Source organism: Hoplias malabaricus, chromosome 18, assembly GCF_029633855.1.
Source record: "Hoplias malabaricus isolate fHopMal1 chromosome 18, fHopMal1.hap1, whole genome shotgun sequence".
In the NCBI taxonomy this organism is placed as follows: Eukaryota; Metazoa; Chordata; class Actinopteri; order Characiformes; family Erythrinidae; genus Hoplias; species Hoplias malabaricus.
In genome coordinates this window covers 25,022,232-25,042,198 of record NC_089817.1, presented here as the reverse complement: position 1 = coordinate 25,042,198, position 19,967 = coordinate 25,022,232, and the positions used below count along the sequence as shown (strand labels likewise).

The following is a 19,967-nucleotide window of genomic DNA, read 5'->3' as shown; positions in this document are numbered from 1 at the left end:
GAGATGGAAATGTGGAGACTTGTGATTAATCAACATTAAGGTATTTTACCATGTGGACCATGTATTTACATATTTAAAAAATGTCCTAAAGCGTTAAACCTGTCCTGCGAGATGACTGAATGGTACTCCTTGTTTTGTCATTCCTGTTTCACTGTCATCAGACCTGTTTGTACAAGAAGGTGAACTTTTCTTTGAGTTCTGAGATTTTGTGACTTGGTAAAGCACTGTGCTTTTTACCTTCACTTTTTTCACTTCTGCAAAGAGGATGCTATTTTCCATAATTTAACTCTTTGGCTCTTTTAAAACCTTGGATTTTATAAGCCTCAGCTCAGGGAATCTGGTTCAACACCAAAGGTATTGTAGTAAATATGTCTTTTTAAGAAGTTTTAAGCTTGAAGTTGTGTAATATATCATTTTTAAGAACAAAATTTTGTATTACAGTTTTATACACAGTTGACTATTACAAACCCAATTTTTTACACATGTTTTTGCATATTATTTCTAATTTATTTTGATAATGTACATGATAGATTAAGCAGCCTAACAGTGCAATTGTCCCCTGAAGGAAGTCATTTCTGTGAACATCCAGCATACTGGCATATACTAGGAAATGAAGAAGTTTTTTAGGGCCTGTTTGTCACTGTTTTGAGAACTTTTTGGCTTAAAATAAAAAATAGCTGAGTAAAAATTAAAGGTTTAACCGCAAAACCTTTGGTTAGCAGGATTGTTTTACTTCAGAAAGCAAGAAGTGCATTTAAATTTAGAATAAATTGCCTACACGTTGATTGACACAGGTTTCCCCTCAGGTTTAGGAATATATTCTTCACAAATCATGAGTGATTTGTGGGGCAAATCTGCCATGTCTGCAGAGTCCCCAGGCAGATAGACAGAGCAAAAGCCTGTTCTGGATAAACTTATACACTAGATAGGACAACGTTTTTAGCCATGAGAACATTATTGATATCGGAAATTGATATTTGTTTACTTTGTTTGTTTGTTTTTGTAATATAATTTGAATTAAAAATTCTAATATTCTACTTTTTTTTTTATTTACCAGTAACTGTTGCATAGTATTAGAAATGGCGATTGTAGTTTTTATTCAACAAAAATAACCTAAAAACTAAATAATTTGAAAACGGAATGTGAGAGTAATCTATTCCTCACTGCATTCATTATGAGTTCCATTAAGGAAAGAGTCCTGCAAAATCATGTGCATCAGTTTGTTCTGTTCTTGGGTATAGTACTTTATCCAAAGGTATGTGTGAGTTTGGGTTATGCGATTTAAAAATTGTGATTTTGATGTTAGTGTTTATGAATGTGGCCTATTAACACTTAAATATTTGTTGATTTTTAAAAAAAAAATAAGGTTCCAAAAATACTTTTAAATTATTGGTATACGTAATACACGCTATGTGTGCACAACAAATCTCTGTTTCCCAATAGGCACTGATTAACTAGTGGGAATCCCTCGAAGAGTTGTCTACAAACCTCTGGAAACGCGAGATTTGTGAGCATTATATTGTGGTGTACATGTAACAGGACCAAGACAATGTCCTCCAAGACCAAGAGTGAAAAAACTGACAAATCTGAAAAGGCTCTAGCAGCTGAAAAAGAGCAGTTCGTCAAACTACAGGTAAAAAATATAAATCCAAAACAGCCAAAGTAGCAAAATATTTTACAGAATTTTTACAAGATGTTTACATTTTGTGGTTACATTGAAATCTGTACGTTCGTTTAATTTGAAGGTGACACTTCGCTATTTTTTGTGCATTAGAATATGAAACCGAGCTATTACCAAGACTTGGACCTCACAAACTACAGTGCTTTACAAATTTGTAGAATTGTTTCTATCTTTATGTCTGATTTCTTTCATTAAATATATTTAAGGACCCCTTCAACTGAAAATCTATTTTAACCTTCCTACCATGTTGTTTATACGCTAAAAGACATATCACTTGAAATATAACACAATGGCCGAGCATTTCTGCTTTGAAATTACATTGTTCTAAAGATGGATAAAAATCAGATTCAGACAGCTAAGGTTTCTTATGTCATAAACCTAAGGAACCAATTCTGTCAACTTGTGGGACTAGACTTTCAAACTGCTTGCGAGTAGTGGGGATCACACTCAGTGAAAGTGATCCCCTTGTACCATCACAACACACACTGACAAAGAACCACCACGTCAGCATCACTGCAGCCCTAAGAATAATCCATCAGCCAAATAACATCTGCTCTGTGGAGGTCATGACGATTAACTAACAGAGAGAAAGGAGGCAAACAAATTATGCAGAGTAACTGATCCAATTCAGTAATTTTAGAACCACCAAGTGCTCCTGAATGATCAGTGGAGCTGAGTGATTGGTCAGTTAGTGTAGGATCAATTACGTGGTCATAATATTTTGCTAAGTCTGTGTATATAGACCTGGTGTTTTAACTGTTTTAATGTATTTCATTTTCTCATTTTCTAAGCCCTAAACGTTTGTTTATTTCTTCCCTCAATTCACAGCTCCAAAGTATTGGAAAGAGCATCACCACTGCTGAAGCCCCACTAAAGGAAAAATATGTTCGCAGTATCTTTCAGAACCACAGCTCTTTCAAAATCTTTTTGTTCTTTCTTGTCTTCAGTTATTGTGTAGATAGATGAGTTCATTCAAGGTAACCTCGACTGTTAAAACCTATAAGCTTTATTATGGTAAACTCTTCTAAGCATGTTGAGCCATCCAATGGATATCACACCCTCACACACTCTAAATACTTCCATTCATTCATTCATTCATTGTCTGTTACCACTTACCCAGTTTAGGGTCGCGGTGGGTCCGGTACCCACCCGGATTCACTGGGCGCAAGGCAGGAACACACCCTGGAGGGGGCGCCAATCCTTCACTGGGCGTGTACCTTATTCTATAATAGTATATTTATATTTTGTTGTTTTATTTGACCCAGTTCTCTAATAAAATTTTACAAATATTCACCTCTCCTTTTAGAGAAGAGAATGTAATGTACCTTTAATATACCTTAGTTTTTAATTAATAACACACACATACTTAAAGAACATGCTCAACTTATACAGGCTGTCCAGTGTATCTATATGAATTAATCCTAGTACAGCAGTGGTGACCTACTAGTAAACAATTTTCCTTATTCATTATGGAAATTTAATGATAACCCTAAGGTTTCTCATTGGTTTATGCTTCATAAATTAATACCGTTTGACATGTATGCTACAGGGACAGCAGGACAGGGTTCCCTTTAACAGATATTAACAGCTCTGTAGCTGTGCTCTCAATGTGGTGATTACTTAACACTGGTGCAGAGATCCTCTTGGGAACTCATAAAGAAGGGGGAGCTGTGACGTTCTGGTCTCATGCTGTGAGTTTGCCTCTGTCCAGCAATGCCATCCTCAGCTGGAAGTTCTGTCACATGGTGCACAAACTCCTTCGGGATGGCCATCCCAATGTAAGTCTTTAAAATTTATCTAATGGGTCAAAAATTGTAAATATGACTTTGAATTGCATGGCAGAGATGATGAACACTATTTTATTATTAATATTATTATTATTATTTTGCACTTTCAGACTGCGCGAGATAGCCGTGGACATGTCCCCAGTATTAAACAAATGGGAGCATTATGGGTATGTGTTTTAAGACTATTACTAGGATTAACTAGACATCTAATGTGTGCCATTTTGATGTTCTTATTACTTAGTATTAGTTCATAATTTAACTGACCAATTAGTAATTTTCTGCATTGATTCTTCTTATTATTATTATAAACCGCCTTGCTTCTGTCTCCTAGCTACGTGGATGTTTTATGATTTTGTGCTCAACATGTTTAAAATATGGCCACCTTGGACCCATTCTATGGAGCATTAACTGGTTAATTCACAGACTATACTTCATCTCTTAGGAGTTGCAATTCTTGTGCACGTCAAATGTAAAAAATTAACAGTCCCTTAATAAAGATATCCATAAATATATTTAGCTGGAAAATGAATTATTGCACCTTTAACTGTGATAAAGTTTTGTTGCTGGACATCACTTGACATTTTTTGACCTGCATTGTATAGGGAAACCTTCACGACCGATATGGGCACATTGTTGCTCTGTATGCAAAGTTCTTGGGCATCAAAATAGACTTCCATTGTAAGGTGAGTGAGCCATTTGTCTGTTGTGAAAACATTGCTGTCATTAAATTGAAATAATGTCTATCAGTGTATTTAAGGTCCAACGTATATAAACTGCACTTGCTGACTTCCATTACAGCACAAAGAGATTCCAGCAAATCTAGAAACTCCAGATGAGGTCCTGGAGAGGGTTATTGCAGTTGATATCAACCAAGTGTGAGTACTTTCTAAATTTCTGTTAAATATATTTCAGATAAATAGCTAACCAATGGGAAAAAAATAAATAAATTCAAAAATGTATACAACTGCATTTGAAGAAATACCTCTTTATTGTTTAGGTTTGAAACAACTGGAGAAGTGCTGGAGTACATGGATGCAGCACTTATACTACAAGACACAGGTGACCTCACTTTATTTTAAAATTGGTATTAATAATAATGCTAGCAATAGATATAATTTGTGGGTAATGTAAATAACGTAATGTAATGGGTAATGTAAATAAAGTCTCTGTTAAAGAATAATGTACTTTTTACACTAAATCTAATCTGACATTTGTGCCTGGTTTGCAGTTTTCAGACAACTCGAATCCAACTCCATCAGCTCTACTACTCTAGTGGGGCAGTGCCGCCTGGCTCCACTGGTCCTTCTCATCCAGGACTGTAGTCCCATCTATCACCTCTTGGTCAAACTCCTCTTTAAGCTACACAGCCGTGAGTTATATTCCATGGTCAACCAACGTTTCGAAAAAAAACTGGAGATACGTGTTCTTTCAACAGTGGCAATACATATGTACATTATATTGTTTTGGGTGAATGTGCATCACTAATGAACAGCTGTTTTTGTGTAAGGTATACCCGTGGATGCTCTGCTAGGACACCGGGAGCGATTTCGCGAGCAGTTCAACAGGTAAATGCAGTGTTTTCCCTTTTTGGTAGTGATTTTAATAACAGTTTGTTCAACTAAATGTGTGTTTTTCTTTTGTGCTCTTTATTCTTCACAGTCTTACCCAATTCTTTGAGAAAGCCAGAAGCATGGAGTTCTTTAAAAAGATCATTCAGATTCCTGACCTTCCTGATGTAAGTTTCTTGACTGGTCACCTTTAAAAAAAATGGTCTCTTCATCATAAATATAATTCTCTTTTAAATGAATATGCATTGCACATAAACAATATCTAAAGTGTACTTTTATATTAATATATGTGTTTTTAATATGTGTACACTTCTGTGAATATAGAACCCTCCAAATTTCCTGCGAGCAGCTTCATTGGCTGATCATGTCAAGCCTGTGGTGGTGCGTAATCAAGAGCTGCCTGATGATGACGACACAGAGACTCAGCTGGATTTTGGTGAAGTTCCTGGATATCAAATGGTAAGAGAATTAGCATCCAGCAGTGCTATTAAAAACAGGTCTGTGACAGTGTTCTAACTCTGTGTTTTATATCTCCATGGACAGTTCTATGCTTACAACCAGTATGACCCAACAAATGATGGTCTAGTGCAAAGGTAATAGTTATTATATCCAGATTAGTCATTCATTCCTCAGCTTTAGCACTTTGGTTAGATCAGTTACAATTAAAATTTGTGTCTATTCTCAGGGAGACAGAAACAGAATCTTTGAGGAAGGAGCTGGAAGCAATGAAACCTGAGCTTCAGATGTTTAAGGCAGAGGTAATATATGTTTATATATGTCTATGTTTTATTAGGTAGACCTTTGCTTTACCAAATAGTCTATGTTAATGTTACTATGAGGATTTGACTGAATTCATTAAAGAGGTTAGAGATATTTAATATACTACTCTGACCTATTTAAAAGGTACTGCATATGCTCCATCATTTTAAAGTTCCATTTACACCTTCTAGTGGGCACTCTGCACTGGGCGTTTTGATGCAGCTGCTCCAGAGTGCCCCATTTTATTATTATTTTTTGTCGACAGAGACTATACTATCCATGCAAGCATTTACCAGAAGCCTAACCCTAACTTTTAGGCATATAGTGTACCTAAGTGTTTCTTTATTATGTTGTCTGAAAGTTATAATTCCTCTTGGTGTGTCTTCCTCATCCTTTTCCTACTACTGTTTCATTTGAGATTATCATTAGGGTCCTAGATCTCTTCCAAAACTGCTTTGGGGTGGTATGAATGCTTGTATAAATAAAACTGAATTGCGCTAAATTAATCTTGGGTTTGTTACCTGCCTGCAGGCCCAGCGTGCTGTGGTCCAGCTGAAGGAGCACGTAAATAAGTTGGAGTCTGAACTGGAGGAGCAGCGCACTCAAAAGCAGATGGCCCTGGTGGAGAATGAGCATCTCCGCATGGAAGTCGAGGCTCTCCGGAGTCAGAGCAGCATGGCTGCCAACATTCAGGCTTCTGCAGAGGATGCCGGCAGTGAGTCTTTCACATTCAGATCTATCAACTTCCTGGATCTTGTTGAAGCTTGATACAGAGATATTCTAAAGAAAATAACAAAAATAAAAATAAAAATAATGAATTAATAAGAAACCATTCAAAAGTGAATCCGCATTGAAACAATGGCAAGTAATGAACATGGGAAAACAAGATCCAAGAATCTACTCAATACAGACTTAAAACCAGAAACACTTAGGGACATGGATATTGAGCAGTGACAAACAAAACAGAGGTGAATAGAAAATGGGCATAGTTTGGATGTAACAAGGGAGATGATACTGGAGCTGTGTCTGAATTTACACGCCACTATTTACTGTTTTAATTAGTGTGTCTTCCATCTTGTATTGTTGGACCATTTGAATTCCCTATACACTACATCAGTTGCTACCCATAGTGCACTGTAAATCCAGTAAACAACAGATGCACCCTAGCTAATAGCAAATGTCCCACAGTTCATAGTGGCCTTTAAGATTGGATCATTTTCCTGAACTGATTCTTCTGAACAGTTCAAAAGTTCGTTTAAATGAATGGGATGTCCAGTTCAACCGACTCAATTTCACCTCAGGTAGCCTACTTTGACCAAGCACACCTCTGTCTTTCTCTGTGTTAAAATTTCCAACAAAGGGCGCAGTGCCAGTATAGCAGACATATTTGTCCTGTTCATGATGTTAATGAAATGGAGTGTGACAAGTAAGTGTCAGAATGTTAATGTAATGTGAGCTAGGATAAATAATTCTCATGTGAAATAAATAAGAAGCATAACATGATTTCATTTTACTAATAATTGGTTAATTTAATTGTTTTAATGGCCATTTTATGATTTAATTCATATCCTTACCTGATTCTTTTTTAAATATATATTTTAATTTTATTTGTATCTGTATATTTACTGTTATCCCCTCAAGGGAGGTAAGACCAGTAGTGAGGGAAGAGTGGTATCTGTTTTGTTATCCACTCAGGTGAGGGAAGACTGGTATTTGTCTTTTTTTATCCCATTATGGGAGGGTTATACCCTCAGGTAAGGGGAAACCTGGCATGTTATAACTGTGAGGGTAGACTACTTGCTGTTATCCTGTATCCAGTAGTTCTGTCAGCTTTTTATTTCTCTTTTATAATTTAAATTCATTTAATGTTTTGTTGTTTTGTTTAACTACTTTATTATTTCTGTATGTTCCTTATACTGTTTCACTAAAGCACTTTGGAATGCCATAGTGAACAAAAGATGCTCTATAAATGAACTTGCCTTGCCTTATATAGAATAGTCTGAACTGTGGTTAGTGAATGAGTACATGAGTGAAAAGTTTTAGAAATGGGTAGACCTTGGTCAGAGGGACTGACAGATGACAACAATAGAATATATACCAAAAAGTTCAACCCACAAACACACTTCATTGTAGTTCTGTTGAATTCAAGTTGGTGTGATTGGGTATTTTGGCTTGTTGTAGGTGGCGTTATGACAGCAACAAACTGCTGCATCTACATGTACGTTTTTTGGACACTGTATGTGGGCAAACTGCCTATCCTACATTTTCTTGTGAAATAAAAGATATTAGTAAATAGTTTGTTTCCCTTGATTGAAGTAACACCTTTATCTCTGTCCTCTACTAGAATACAGAACAGTCTTTGATGTATTGACTCTTAGACTAATATTGTACTAACTCGGTCCCTTGGTTTCAGGCCGAGCTCAAGCTGCCCAGATGTATTTCTCCCGGCTTAAAGAAAAACACGCAGAGCTGGTCACCAGACACGCTGACCTCATGAGAAAGGTACTCTACCATTGTCTAATCACTACTTTCCGACAAGCGTAGGACTCTTTGCTCTTTTGCGCTTGCCCTGTGTAACCCACTGGTTTTTGTGTCAGAATGCAGATGCTGTAAAGCAGCTGAACAGCGCTCAGCAAATCCAAGAGGAGCTAATCAGGACTAGACAGCAGATGGCTGAAGAGCTGGAACAGCTCAGGCAGGACAAGAGCACAAAGGTGGCAATCTCCTATATATTTCACATTCATTAAAAAAGCACTGAATAGCACTCCCTTGTGGTACTGTTCAATCTGTAAGTGAGTTTCACAAGGTGTTTTGCATTTAGAAAAAAATACACCAGTACACAAAATAAATAAAACATACCAATATACTGTGTATATAACTTTAACTTAGTAGTTAACTTAATGAGTAATTAATTTAGTAATTAACTTATCTTTTGTTTATATGAACATGTGAGTGACATTATACTTATTTTTATTCTTAGGCTGTTGCACACAATGCAGAAATAGTCCGATTGAAGCAAGAGCTGCAGAGTGGGAAAGCAGAAATAACACAAGTCCAGAGTGTGCTGCAGTCCAAAGAAATGGTTTGTCCCAGTGCTCTATAGATATGCAGTTTTCCAGCATTGAGTTTACATCATTCACTGGAAACAGAAACCATTAAGAGGTTTTCTCAACAGCTGTTTTTTGGTCGTACATATTTGTTTAACCAACAAAACACCTGTTTTAACTAAGTCTGCTGTTGTTTATTTGTTGTACTGGTCCGAACCCACACACACATCCACATTCACAGCTGTAAGTCTAAAGGATTAAAGAAGAAATCTAATATCTATATGTTCCTAAATGGCTGGTTTATGTAGCTCTATAAGGTTGTAGTTCCATGTCTTGATGATGTTCTGCTTATTAACAAGATAAGGCTCCATAGAGTGCATCTTCCCACACAGAGGGGGCTGTTTTTAATATAAGTTTAGTACAGAATCTCTGACACATCCAGGCCACTAGATATCCAAATAATGGCTGCTATGTGACATAAATTAGAAGCATTGGTAATAGCTACTGATTGCCCCTTTAAACAAATTATTGCATAAGCACCGGCTGAGAAGAATATTAATAATGCTTTAATATTTTGAATTTACCTGTAGTTTTAATTTTTATGAAGCTAATTCTCTCTCTCTCTCTCTCTCTCTCTCTCTCTCTCTCTCTCTCTCTCTCTTTGTGTGTTATAGGCAGGAGACCAGCTGAGCAGTGTGCTGGTGGGGCTGCAGGCAGAGAAAGATGCACTGCTGCGATCTTTGAAAGAACAAGAGACTGAGCTCAATAACCTGCGTCAAGCTGCTCAGCTGCACCAGACCAGTCTGCAGCAGGAGAGAGAGAGGAGTCAGAGAGATATGAACTCCCTTCAGAGCCAGCTACAAGGAAAAGTGGGTATAAAATCCAAAGCACACTCTCACTGGATACTACTCTACTGTGCAAATGTCAGAAATCACCCTTCATTCTTTTAATTACCTGTCAAAACAGCCAAATATGCATGGTACCAGCGACAAACAACAAAGTAGTGCTGCTAAGCCATGTTTAAAGCAATTTAAAATCACGGCTGAGACGTAAAACACTTGAATGTCGTCACGTGTTCCAAAATCATGTGTAACTTTATGAGAGAAGATTAAAATGATGTTAAATATTAGTTAATTTAATATATAGAGACTTTATTCCAGGTCATTTTGGACCATTTCTATCAGTCCGTGTACTGTAAAAAACTGCACAAAATGTAAAGAAGTGCTAATGTATTCCAATGATTGTTGATGCAGTGTAGCAGATCAAGCCGTTGCCCTCCATGCAGAAAAATAACGCTTAATTTCCAACCGAGGCAACCACAGCAAGAGCACATGGGCAAAGCTCCTAAAGCCACATTCGTTTTTTCCGTCTATTACATGATTAAAATTTAAAGTTGATCTGTGTAACAGTGTCTGTCAAATGCTATAAATGTAATATGAAGCCAGAAAATGGAATAAATGGAGTTATGACTACAGTATGTACCCTCAAATTCTAGTTTTGGAAATATCTGGGAAACCAGACATCCTCCTGCTCCTCTGTGATCTTAATGTTCTGCCTAATTGTTTTATTGTGTTGAGGATTATTTCTGGCCTGCAAGGATATTGAAAATACATATACTTCCAATTTATTACATTAAGACATTAGGTTTATAGCAGCCTTCTCAATGAGACAAGTGTCTACTCTAAAGTACTAATTAGCTGCACAGAAAAACTGATTGATTGTGTGCATCAACAGGTGTATCGAGAGCAGGAGCAGCATCTAGAGCTGGAGAAACTGAAGAGAGAGCTGGAGTTAAAAAAAGCAGAGGCACTGAGTGCCCAGATGGCTCTGCAGAGCAAAGAGGTGGTAGGTATTACATATTCCATCATATATAAAAATGCTTTTAAGTTAGGAAAGGAATGTAATTTCAATAAGATGTTCAGCCTCTGTTCTTCTGGATTAGTCCAATGGCTCAAGGTGGTCCTTTTGATCATGTCCATATTGGGAACCCATCAAATAAAGCTTCAGTTATTTTTAAGCTTTTTAGTTTTTACATAAATATTTGTCAGCATTTATATGTCATCTTAGTAATAAACTGTTTCAAGTTTGTTACAGTAATGTTATTAATGTGTTGTAGACAGGGGACCAGCTGAGCAGTGTGTTGGTGGGACTGCAGACAGAGAAAGACGCACTGCTGCGGACTTTGAAAGAGCAGGAGACCGAGCTCCATAACCTGCGTCAAGCTGCTCATCTGCACCAGGCCACTCTGCAGCAGGAGAGAGAGAAAAGCCAGAGAGAGATAAGCTCCCTCCAGAGCCAGCTGCAACAAATAGTACGTTTCCCTACATTTGTGACTCTGTAGAAATAATTGCATTATAAAATGGCATAAAAGCATCATGAAACTTTTAACACTCATTATAAAATGTGAAGATTTATGAAAATGCACAATTATACAGCCTTATGGCTCCTGTCACCAAGTTCCTTTGCTAACCTACTGACTTATTTTGGCGAATGCAGCAGAAATTTGTATTTAAGTTGAATATACAAATGTAAATTATTAATTAATTTTAAAAAAGGGGCTGCAGGGTGGCGCAGCTCCAGGGGCCTGGAGGTTGTGGGTTTGATTCCCGCTCCGGGTGACTGTCTATGAGGAGTTTGGTGTGTTCTCCCTGTGTCTGCGTGAGTTTCCTCCGGGTGCTCCGGTTTCCTCCCACAGTCCAAAAACACACATTGGTAGGTGGATTGGTGACTCAAAAGTGTCCGTAGGTGAGAGTGTGTGAGTGAATGTGTGTGTGTGTCTGCGTTGCCCTGTAAAGGACTGGCGCCCCCTCCAGGGTGTATTCCCGCCTTGCACCCAATGATTCCAGGTAGGCTCTGGACCCACCGCGACCCTGAACTGGATAAGCGGTTACAGATAATGAATGAATGAATGAATGAATAATTAAAAAAGAAAATTATTATTGGAGCAAATATATTAATGGAAACTAAAGGACATTTTTACAACCTAAATATTGCAACAGATATTTCCAAAAAGTGATTATTGTACATATTATTACATACATAATTTTAACTCATGAGATGAAGAAATGTACTGTTTCACAGTCCCTGAATGAACCAGTTTATGCTCCATACAGTGGGTCCCACTCATACAGGCAGTCATGTTTTAAATGTGTTTAGTATATAAATGTGTTTTGTTTTATAAACGCAACAAAGGTACACTGCAGAAAATGATAGATGGCTCTCTTAAAGTTCCTGTTTACTTAAGGGAGCATGCAACTTACAAACTCCACATCGACCCCTTCCAGTTTCCCAGAACATCAGCAGTAACCTTTACAGGACTATTTAGCAGCTGCTTGATTCAACCCAAATATAACCACTGTATATAATATCAGGACAGTGGTATTTCACTAAACATTCTGCTGTGTGTCTAAAAAGCTGCGGCGAGAGCAGGAACAACTGATGGAGATCACCAGACTGAAGGGAGAATTGGAGGAGAGGAGAGCAGAGGCTTGGAGTGCTCAAAGTGCTCTTCAGAGTAAGGAATCGGTAGGTATCTTTTTCTAGTTGGTTATTTAATTTGGTCACTAATTCACACTAGGGCAGCACATCATATAAGAAATATGACTTTGTATGTTGAGAAATGTACACTATATTTAAAAAAATATATCCAGGTATTTTAACTAGTGAAAGCAAGTATTTTATCATACACCAACTGTCCATGCAGGCAGTCAGTGGCACAAAAACAACTTGTATGATCTTCATAGAAAAGTATTACGACTGTCTTAGGAACATGTGAGGAACTTTTTAACGCATTCATTTGCAGGGCATGATGAAATTTGAAATCCATTTATTGTTTGTTACAGGTGGGGAATGAGATAAACAGTGTGCTGGTGGGGCTGCAGGCGGAGAAGGATGTGCTGTTGCGTTCTGTTAAGGAGCAGGAAGCTGAACTAAGTACCCTGCGCCAGGCTGCTAAACTACACCAGGCCACTCTGATACAGGAAAGAGAAAGAAGCCAGAGAGAGACCAGCTCTTTACAGAGCCAGCTGCAAGCCAAGGTCAGAGTCAAACTTCAGACATGATCACATTAAAGTGCTAAACTGACATTTTTTGCTGGAATTTGACACCTATCTTGTTTTCAGTTTTTTATTTAAACCCCCCACCCCCATGCAATTTGTCATTTACAGAGGTATAAAGCCCCCTCAGCATCCTTTCAGTTCAACATAGTGATCAGTGACCTAAGTGTTAGTGGGCAATTGCGCTGGGTCACAAAAATGGACAGGCAGCAAAAGTCTAACAAGCAGACCTGTTTCAAATTGAGCCATTTGTGACAATTTATGCTGGGAATGATGCCTTTTTTATTTGTTGATTTGACCTTTAAATTAACCAGACAGGCTGTTAGGAACAAGACATGTTCTTGGCAAGTGTCAAACAACACCTGAAAAGAAAGAAAAAGGAGGTGAAATCTAATTTGTAGTTTAAGAAAGAATACATGGTTAATACAGAGCCCTGCAGCTGTATTCATGTTATTTACACCTTCAAGAGCTGAAGTAAATGCTTTACGTATTAGATTATTGGGACCAAAGAAACATAGTAACACAGCGAAATTAAATGGTTTAGGTGAAACCTAGAATTTTACAGGTTTTGTATGTTAATGTTTTACCTAAAACACTTGTTTTGTTTGTTTTCAGTCAAGTCGTGAGTCCATGCTGCAGCAGAAGCTTCAGGATGAGCAGTTCTGCCTGCTCCAGTGTGCTGTTGTAGAGGCTGAGGGGATCATTCTGGATGCTGTGGCCAAAGTGGACGATCCCATGCATGTGCGCTGTGTATCTACTCCAGGTACAGCTTCTTTTCTTTAATATCAGATATCTCAAGATATATAACCTTCTACAAAAGCAAACAAAGTCACTAATAGTAACATCTCTTTTTATCCCTGGCATTACCAGAGTATTTAATCAACAGAGCACAAATCACTTTGGTCTCCATTGACAAGATGCAGCAGATGCATGCCGGCTACTTGAGGAACATGGATGGTGAGGATTCAGTGGTTAAACTTGCACTCTATTTGTAATAAAATATGTATTGATTATATGAGATATTTAAATATATCAAATTTATTTAATAAATTAGATCAATCCTTTGAAGGCAAGTCCAGACCACTATTACACTCTTTTATAACTTAATAATAATTCAGTGCAATTATTTATTTATTTACTTTTATTTAATCGGGTTAGTCCCATTGAGATCTACTGAATACTAACCCTTAGGATATGCTCTGCTTGGGATTTTAATGGATTAAAGCAGACATGCCCAACAAGACAAAATACCTAACTGTGTTAGGACACTTGCCCTGAATCAACATAGTTATGTTCATATAGCAGTAAGTGAAACTAATTATGTACATGTATGTGATTCGCTTCTTTCTCCAGATGCCAGTGGCTTGTTAAGGGGAGTGACCCAGTTCTCTCACCTTGCAGCAGACACTATTGTTAACGGAGCTGCCACTGCCCATTCCGTGCCCACTGACCAAGCTGACCGTAGGGAAACATGCAAACACATACATCAATGTTAAACTTATTAAAATGACATAAACACCCATATATTATAATGTAACCACATATGAAAATGCTTTTAATTTTGATCAATAATAACAAAAATAAAAGGCCTTCAATGATGTGTTAGAGTGGTTGAAAAACTAGTAGAAATATTAGACACACTGCCACCTTGTGCACATATTTCCATGCATCTTCAGGACTGACAGACAGCTGTAGAGACTGTGCCACCCACTGCCTCCAGTTCTTGAAAGAGCTCAAGCTGAAGCCCACCCTACTGCGGGCTGACCCCACCGCCATCCGCTACGTCGTCCAGCGTATCCTTAACCAAGGCCATGTAAGTGTGCTGGAGATCACAACACTATAATTCCAAAGTTTGTAATCACCGTTTCGAGGAATAATAACCAAAATGGGCCACCAGAACAAAACAACTAGACCCCTTCTCCAGCTGGAGCCCTTGGTTTGTGCTACACTTGCACTTGCTCCCTTGTGGAGACCAGAGTAAAGTATTCTTATCTAATCATATCATCTTTTCCAACGTCTCTGTAGATCAGAGCCTGCAGATTTGGAAAGTGATACATTAAATGATAGTAATAGTTATAAACAAAAATTCAGGACACAAATAAAACTTATAAATATATAGTATGGAATTTCCTTATACAATAAGCTGTGTGAGTTATTACATTATAAATAGCACCAATTATTATAGCAGATAAGAAGTGTGTCTTTGTGGACTGATCAGGAACCATTCTCTGCAGGACCTAAGGAAAAAAGGTGCAGATGTACAGAAATCAGAACTGGCAGACCTGGTGGATCAGGAGATGATTGCTACTTCTACTGCTATTGAGGATGCTGTGCTGAGGATGGATGTAAGATCTCTGAAAGATTGCGTGTAGACACTGTTTTATATAAGGTTACATATTTGCTATGATTATTAGATGTGAACCACAAATAAAGTTCTCACACATTTATAGACATATGTGCATATGCATGTTTGGAAACTGCTCAATCAGGCATGCCATGCAGTCATTGTATTCTTATTTTACAGGAAATATTAAACCAAGCAAGGAAAGAAACAACTGGATTGAAACTGGAAGTTAACCAAAGGTTAGAGCATATGTCTAATGAAAAGCCTGTTATATTAGGACATGTTTAAAATTCTATATAGAATCCTGTTAATGTAATTTCCCTGTTTGTTTCTTTAATGCAGCATTATTGGCTCCTGTTCTGATCTGATGAAAGTAAGTGTTTGCCACTGCTTTTTGCAGTAAATATATTGCTGATTGGTTATAAAGAATTTACTGGGAATTAGAGTTAAGTAATATATGGACAATTTATTGTTGTTGTCACAGTAAGCTTTTCTAAGTGTGTCATGGGTGTTGGTATCTCATAATCACTGATCAACCTCATACAGACCAGTTAGACCAACAGCATAAACCACATTGCGACTAGCACCTGATTGGATCTTACTCCAGTACATTATTTTATTCATAAATAATCAAAATTCGTAATGGGTCAGATCCCAAACTTCTATTTAACACTAATTCTGAATATATTTATGTGTAAATATAAATTTATATATATTATAAACAAATGGCCTCTGACAAATTTTTCTTGCTCAAATTGTGGTGATAAAATTGTCATTTAACTCTTGCTTTACTGTGTTTTTTAACAGGCCATACACATGCTGGTAACTGCTGCCACTGATTTACAGAAGGACATTGTGGAGAGTGGTCGGGTAATTGCAAAAAGAGACTTCATAACAAATTTCACAAAGTTGGTCTTGTGTAGGGACTGCCTACTGACTTTTTTCTCAACAGGGAGCTGGCTCTGTGAAAGACTTCTATGCCAAGAATTCCTGCTGGACTGAAGGTCTCATTTCAGCCTCCAAGACTGTAGGGTGGGCTGCCACACAGATGGTGTAAGTGCATTTTAATTGGGGTTTGTAATAGTACAAGTTTTGTATAGCATGGAAGATTAGAGTTGGACATCTGTTAGTGTCAACTGTTTATTGTAAGTCCATTTAAAGTTTGGATGGTTATTCACAGAATTGGTGTAAAGGGTGTTCTGTATACACAATAACCTTTTGATTTACAGTACTGAGCAAAAGAAGCTTTTCTCAGAAGCTTTTCAGTGCTCTCAGAAACACCTCACACTTGTGTAATTGTGAATTACTGTATATGTCTCATGCAGTGAGTCTGCTGATAAAGTGGTGACAGAAAAAGGGAAATATGAAGAGTTGATTGTGTGCTCCCATGAGATTGCTGCCAGCACCGCCCAGCTTGTGGCTGCCTCTAAGGTAAAAATCCCAATACATTATTGAACATATGAAGCTAAATTCTGACCCCCATGTTTCAGACAGACATTACAAAATGACAGACAGACATTACACGGTGGCGCAGCAGGTAGTGTCGCAGTCACACAGCTCCAGGGACCTGGAAGTTGTGGGTTCGATTCCCGCTCCGGGTGACTGTCTGTGAGGAGTTTAGTGTGTTCTCCCCAAAAACACACGTTGGTAGGTGGATTGGCGACTCAAAAGTCTTCAAAAAGACTTCAAAAGTGAATGTGTGTGTCTGTGTGTGTGTTGCCCTGTGAAGGACTGGCGCCCCCTCCAGGGTGTATTCCCGCCTTGCGCCCAATGACTCCAGGTAGGCTCTGGACCCACCGCGACCCTGAACTGGATAAGGGTTACAGATAATGAATGAATGAAAAAATGTACACATGATAAATAATCAGGTTAATCAATATTGTTTGCTAAGATTTTAATACTTTGTGAATCAAAATGGTTCTTCAGTGGCATCTTTGAAACTGTGATTTTTGTCACATACATTGTTAAGAATGTACATCTTATATTTTACATTCATTAACAGCTTGTTTAGGAATCCTTAAAAATGTGTCTGTATTTATATTGTCCTTTAATCTTTTTTTCTGCAGGTTAAAGCTGACCGTAGCAATAAGAAACTTCACACACTGCAGCAGGCCTCACGTCATGTAAATGACATGGCCGCGGTGGTCGTCACTTCAACCAAGACCGGACAAATGCAGATTAATGATAAAAGTGAGTATGTTTATTTGTTCAAAGTACATACAAATCGATCATGATTATTTAATCACTGAAAGTGGAAGTTATTAGTACAGTGTTTCCTGTAAATAAGGCCTGGAAACTTTTTCAAACTAACAATTTGAGCACTAAATAGTAGTCAAGCATTCATTTAAATAACTTGCAATTGATTTTATTGATCTTAAGCAAAGTCTATTAATATTAAGGCAACATTACCTCATTTGTTTCTGATGGCAATTGATTTAAGTCATTTATTATGACCCTATGTAATGACACTCCACAGACCCCATGGATTTCTCAGGCCTTTCATTGGTCAAGCTGAAGACAGAAGAGATGGACTCTCAGGTAAATTCAGTATTTCTTTTTATTTCTTTTTAGCAAAACCTTAGATAAATAATAAATAATAAAATTGTCTCTTTAAGCGGGGAATCTATAAAAGAAATATAAACTCTTTGTGTTATTTTTTATCAATAATATTTGTCCATTTATTATAAAAACATCCCCCATTATAAATGGGCTGGTTGGGTTTTTTAATGGCCCTAAGACCTTAAAGGTGACATTTTAGGAGAAAATCACTTTTTAGTACATTAGCACATTTTTGTGGGGATCTGGAGCCCACTACCATCCCACAAAATGTGAAATGAAACAAACTAGTCAGTTTTTTTGGCTGCCTAAGTCTGAAAAAATGGGATAAATCGAAGTCATTGTGATTTTGTGCTGTGCCGTACATAAATAGCAGGCACTTCGTCTGAGTCTCTCCAGTCACAGCTGTGTGAGAGAGAAAGATATGTTTAAATGGGGCAAAATAAAGGCAACAAATGCAGAGAAATAAACATACAAATTTAATATGTTAAAAAAAGAACCAAGTGAAAATGACTAAAACCAGAGTTTCTGCCGCTCTTGTCTTGCTCCTTACTCACATTTGGAGTAAACAGAAGCTCATCCTCAGCAGTGGCTACAAGAGGTCATTCTGAACAGGGTTGTTTAGCCAGAGTCAGAAGAGTGCTGTGCTCTTTGATCCTTGTGATATTTTGACCAAAATGTGACCCAGAAATGTATTAACTATATATCTCTTTATATAAACTATGTATAAATTCACAAAATGGTCATTTGAGATTTTCATAAGACAATCTGTTTTGTCGGGCGGCACGGTAGTGTCGCAGTCACACAGCTCCAGGGGCCTGGAAGTTGTGGGTTCGATTCCCGCTCCGGGTGGCTGTCTGTGAGGAGTTGGTGTGTTCTCCCGGTGTCCGCGTGGGTTTCCTCCGGGTGATCCGGTTTCCTCCCACAGTCCAAAAACACACACAGGTGGATTGGCGACTCAAAAGTGTCCGTAGGTGTGAGTGTGTGAGTGAATGTGTGTGTGTGTCTGTGTTGCCCTGTGAAGGACTGGCGCCCCCTCCAGGGTGTATTCCCGCCTTGCGCCCAATGATTCCAGGTAGGCTCTGGACCCACCACGACCCTGAATTGGATAAGCGGTTACAGATAATGAATGAATATGTTTTGTCTTTTTCTGTCAGGATTAACATAATCTCTGGCACTTATCATCTTTTAACAGGTACGAGTGCTGGAGCTGGAGTCTCAATTGTCCAATGAGCGTCAGCGGCTGGGGGAGCTCAGGAAAAAACACTATGAGATGGCTGGAGTGCCTCTGGATCAGCCTGTGGAGAGAAACATTGATGGGTTTTTCAGTGTCTTACCTCCAGATATGCCTGAACTTCCACTGCCAGATCCTCCACTGCCTGAATTTCTACTTCCTGAATATCCACTGCCTCAATTTCCATTGCCTGATCTACCTCTACCTCCTCTACCTGACCTACCATTGCCTGATCCTCCTATGCCAGAGCCTCCTATGCCAGAGCCTCCAAAACCAGTGCCTCCTAAAGGCACATCCTCTAAAAGGTCCATCTTTCAAAAATCAGGCACCCTCCTTAAAAATGCAGTAAGTGTCTCTTCATGCACCTGCTTCACTTCTGATGTTTGTTTGCACTTGTGTTGAAGCCTGTCATTGATTCATTTATTTTCTCACCCTTTTACAGTTTAGGTGAAACCTTAGAGAAGTGGACAGTATGCATTTTCAACATCTTTTGTACTGTTTCATCATAGATGTCATGCTTCATTACACTATCCACAAAATTGGAGAAGGCCAACAGTGCATATATTTTTTTGTTGTATCAGATATTAATATTTTGTAAATATTTTTTAATATTTTAAAATAATTTTATATTAATGCAGTCTTTTGCTGTATGATTGGGCTATTTTTGATTGTGACTTGTCAGTTACAGTACCTATAGTGTTGAATAATATATTTTCGCTGGATATGCTCTTCTTTTCCTGTGTTCTTTGAACGTGTATATGCCTAAATAAAAATTACATTCCATAGAAGTTGAATATGGAACCTGGCTTTTAAAAACAATTAAAACAATTTTTTTAAAACTATTTTTGTGTTGTCATGAAGTAGCATACTTTACGTAATTTGAAACGAGAGACTATAGATACACAACTTAGGTCATGATGCAGTCAAATAATTAGC

At 37.8% G+C, this 19,967-nt stretch overlaps 1 protein-coding gene across 1 annotated transcript; it reads left to right on the top strand.

The window, feature by feature from the left end:
* The first annotated feature begins 133 nt into the window (after positions 1-133).
* Positions 134-19,832, top strand: LOC136674884 (huntingtin-interacting protein 1-related protein-like). Its single transcript, XM_066651172.1, has 37 exons — positions 134-354; positions 1,444-1,633; positions 2,510-2,573; positions 3,317-3,459; positions 3,579-3,635; positions 4,071-4,151; positions 4,267-4,343; positions 4,466-4,527; positions 4,697-4,837; positions 4,976-5,033; positions 5,128-5,203; positions 5,361-5,495; positions 5,580-5,629; positions 5,722-5,794; positions 6,327-6,510; positions 8,209-8,297; positions 8,393-8,509; positions 8,776-8,877; positions 9,517-9,711; positions 10,577-10,687; positions 10,959-11,153; positions 12,257-12,367; positions 12,685-12,879; positions 13,513-13,660; positions 13,768-13,854; positions 14,251-14,358; positions 14,574-14,710; positions 15,132-15,242; positions 15,422-15,480; positions 15,584-15,614; positions 16,049-16,111; positions 16,194-16,294; positions 16,567-16,672; positions 17,308-17,431; positions 17,718-17,779; positions 18,993-19,376; positions 19,474-19,832. Exons 2-37 carry the CDS (start codon positions 1,550-1,552, stop codon positions 19,480-19,482), a joined length of 3,930 nt encoding a protein of 1,309 aa, XP_066507269.1. The 5' UTR covers positions 134-354; positions 1,444-1,549; the 3' UTR covers positions 19,483-19,832.
* The last annotated feature ends 135 nt before the right edge of the window (positions 19,833-19,967 follow it).

Bases quoted from the DNA above. Each gene is read 5' to 3' on its own strand.
- LOC136674884 (XM_066651172.1), top strand. From the start codon at position 1,550: ATGTCCTCCAAGACCAAGAGTGAAAAAACTGACAAATCTGAAAAGGCT. The intron at 4,528-4,696 runs GTGACCTCACTT...CCTGGTTTGCAG, and splicing joins ACTTATACTACAAGACACAG to TTTTCAGACAACTCGAATCC. The intron at 16,673-17,307 runs GTAAAAATCCCA...TTTTTTCTGCAG, and splicing joins AGCTTGTGGCTGCCTCTAAG to GTTAAAGCTGACCGTAGCAA.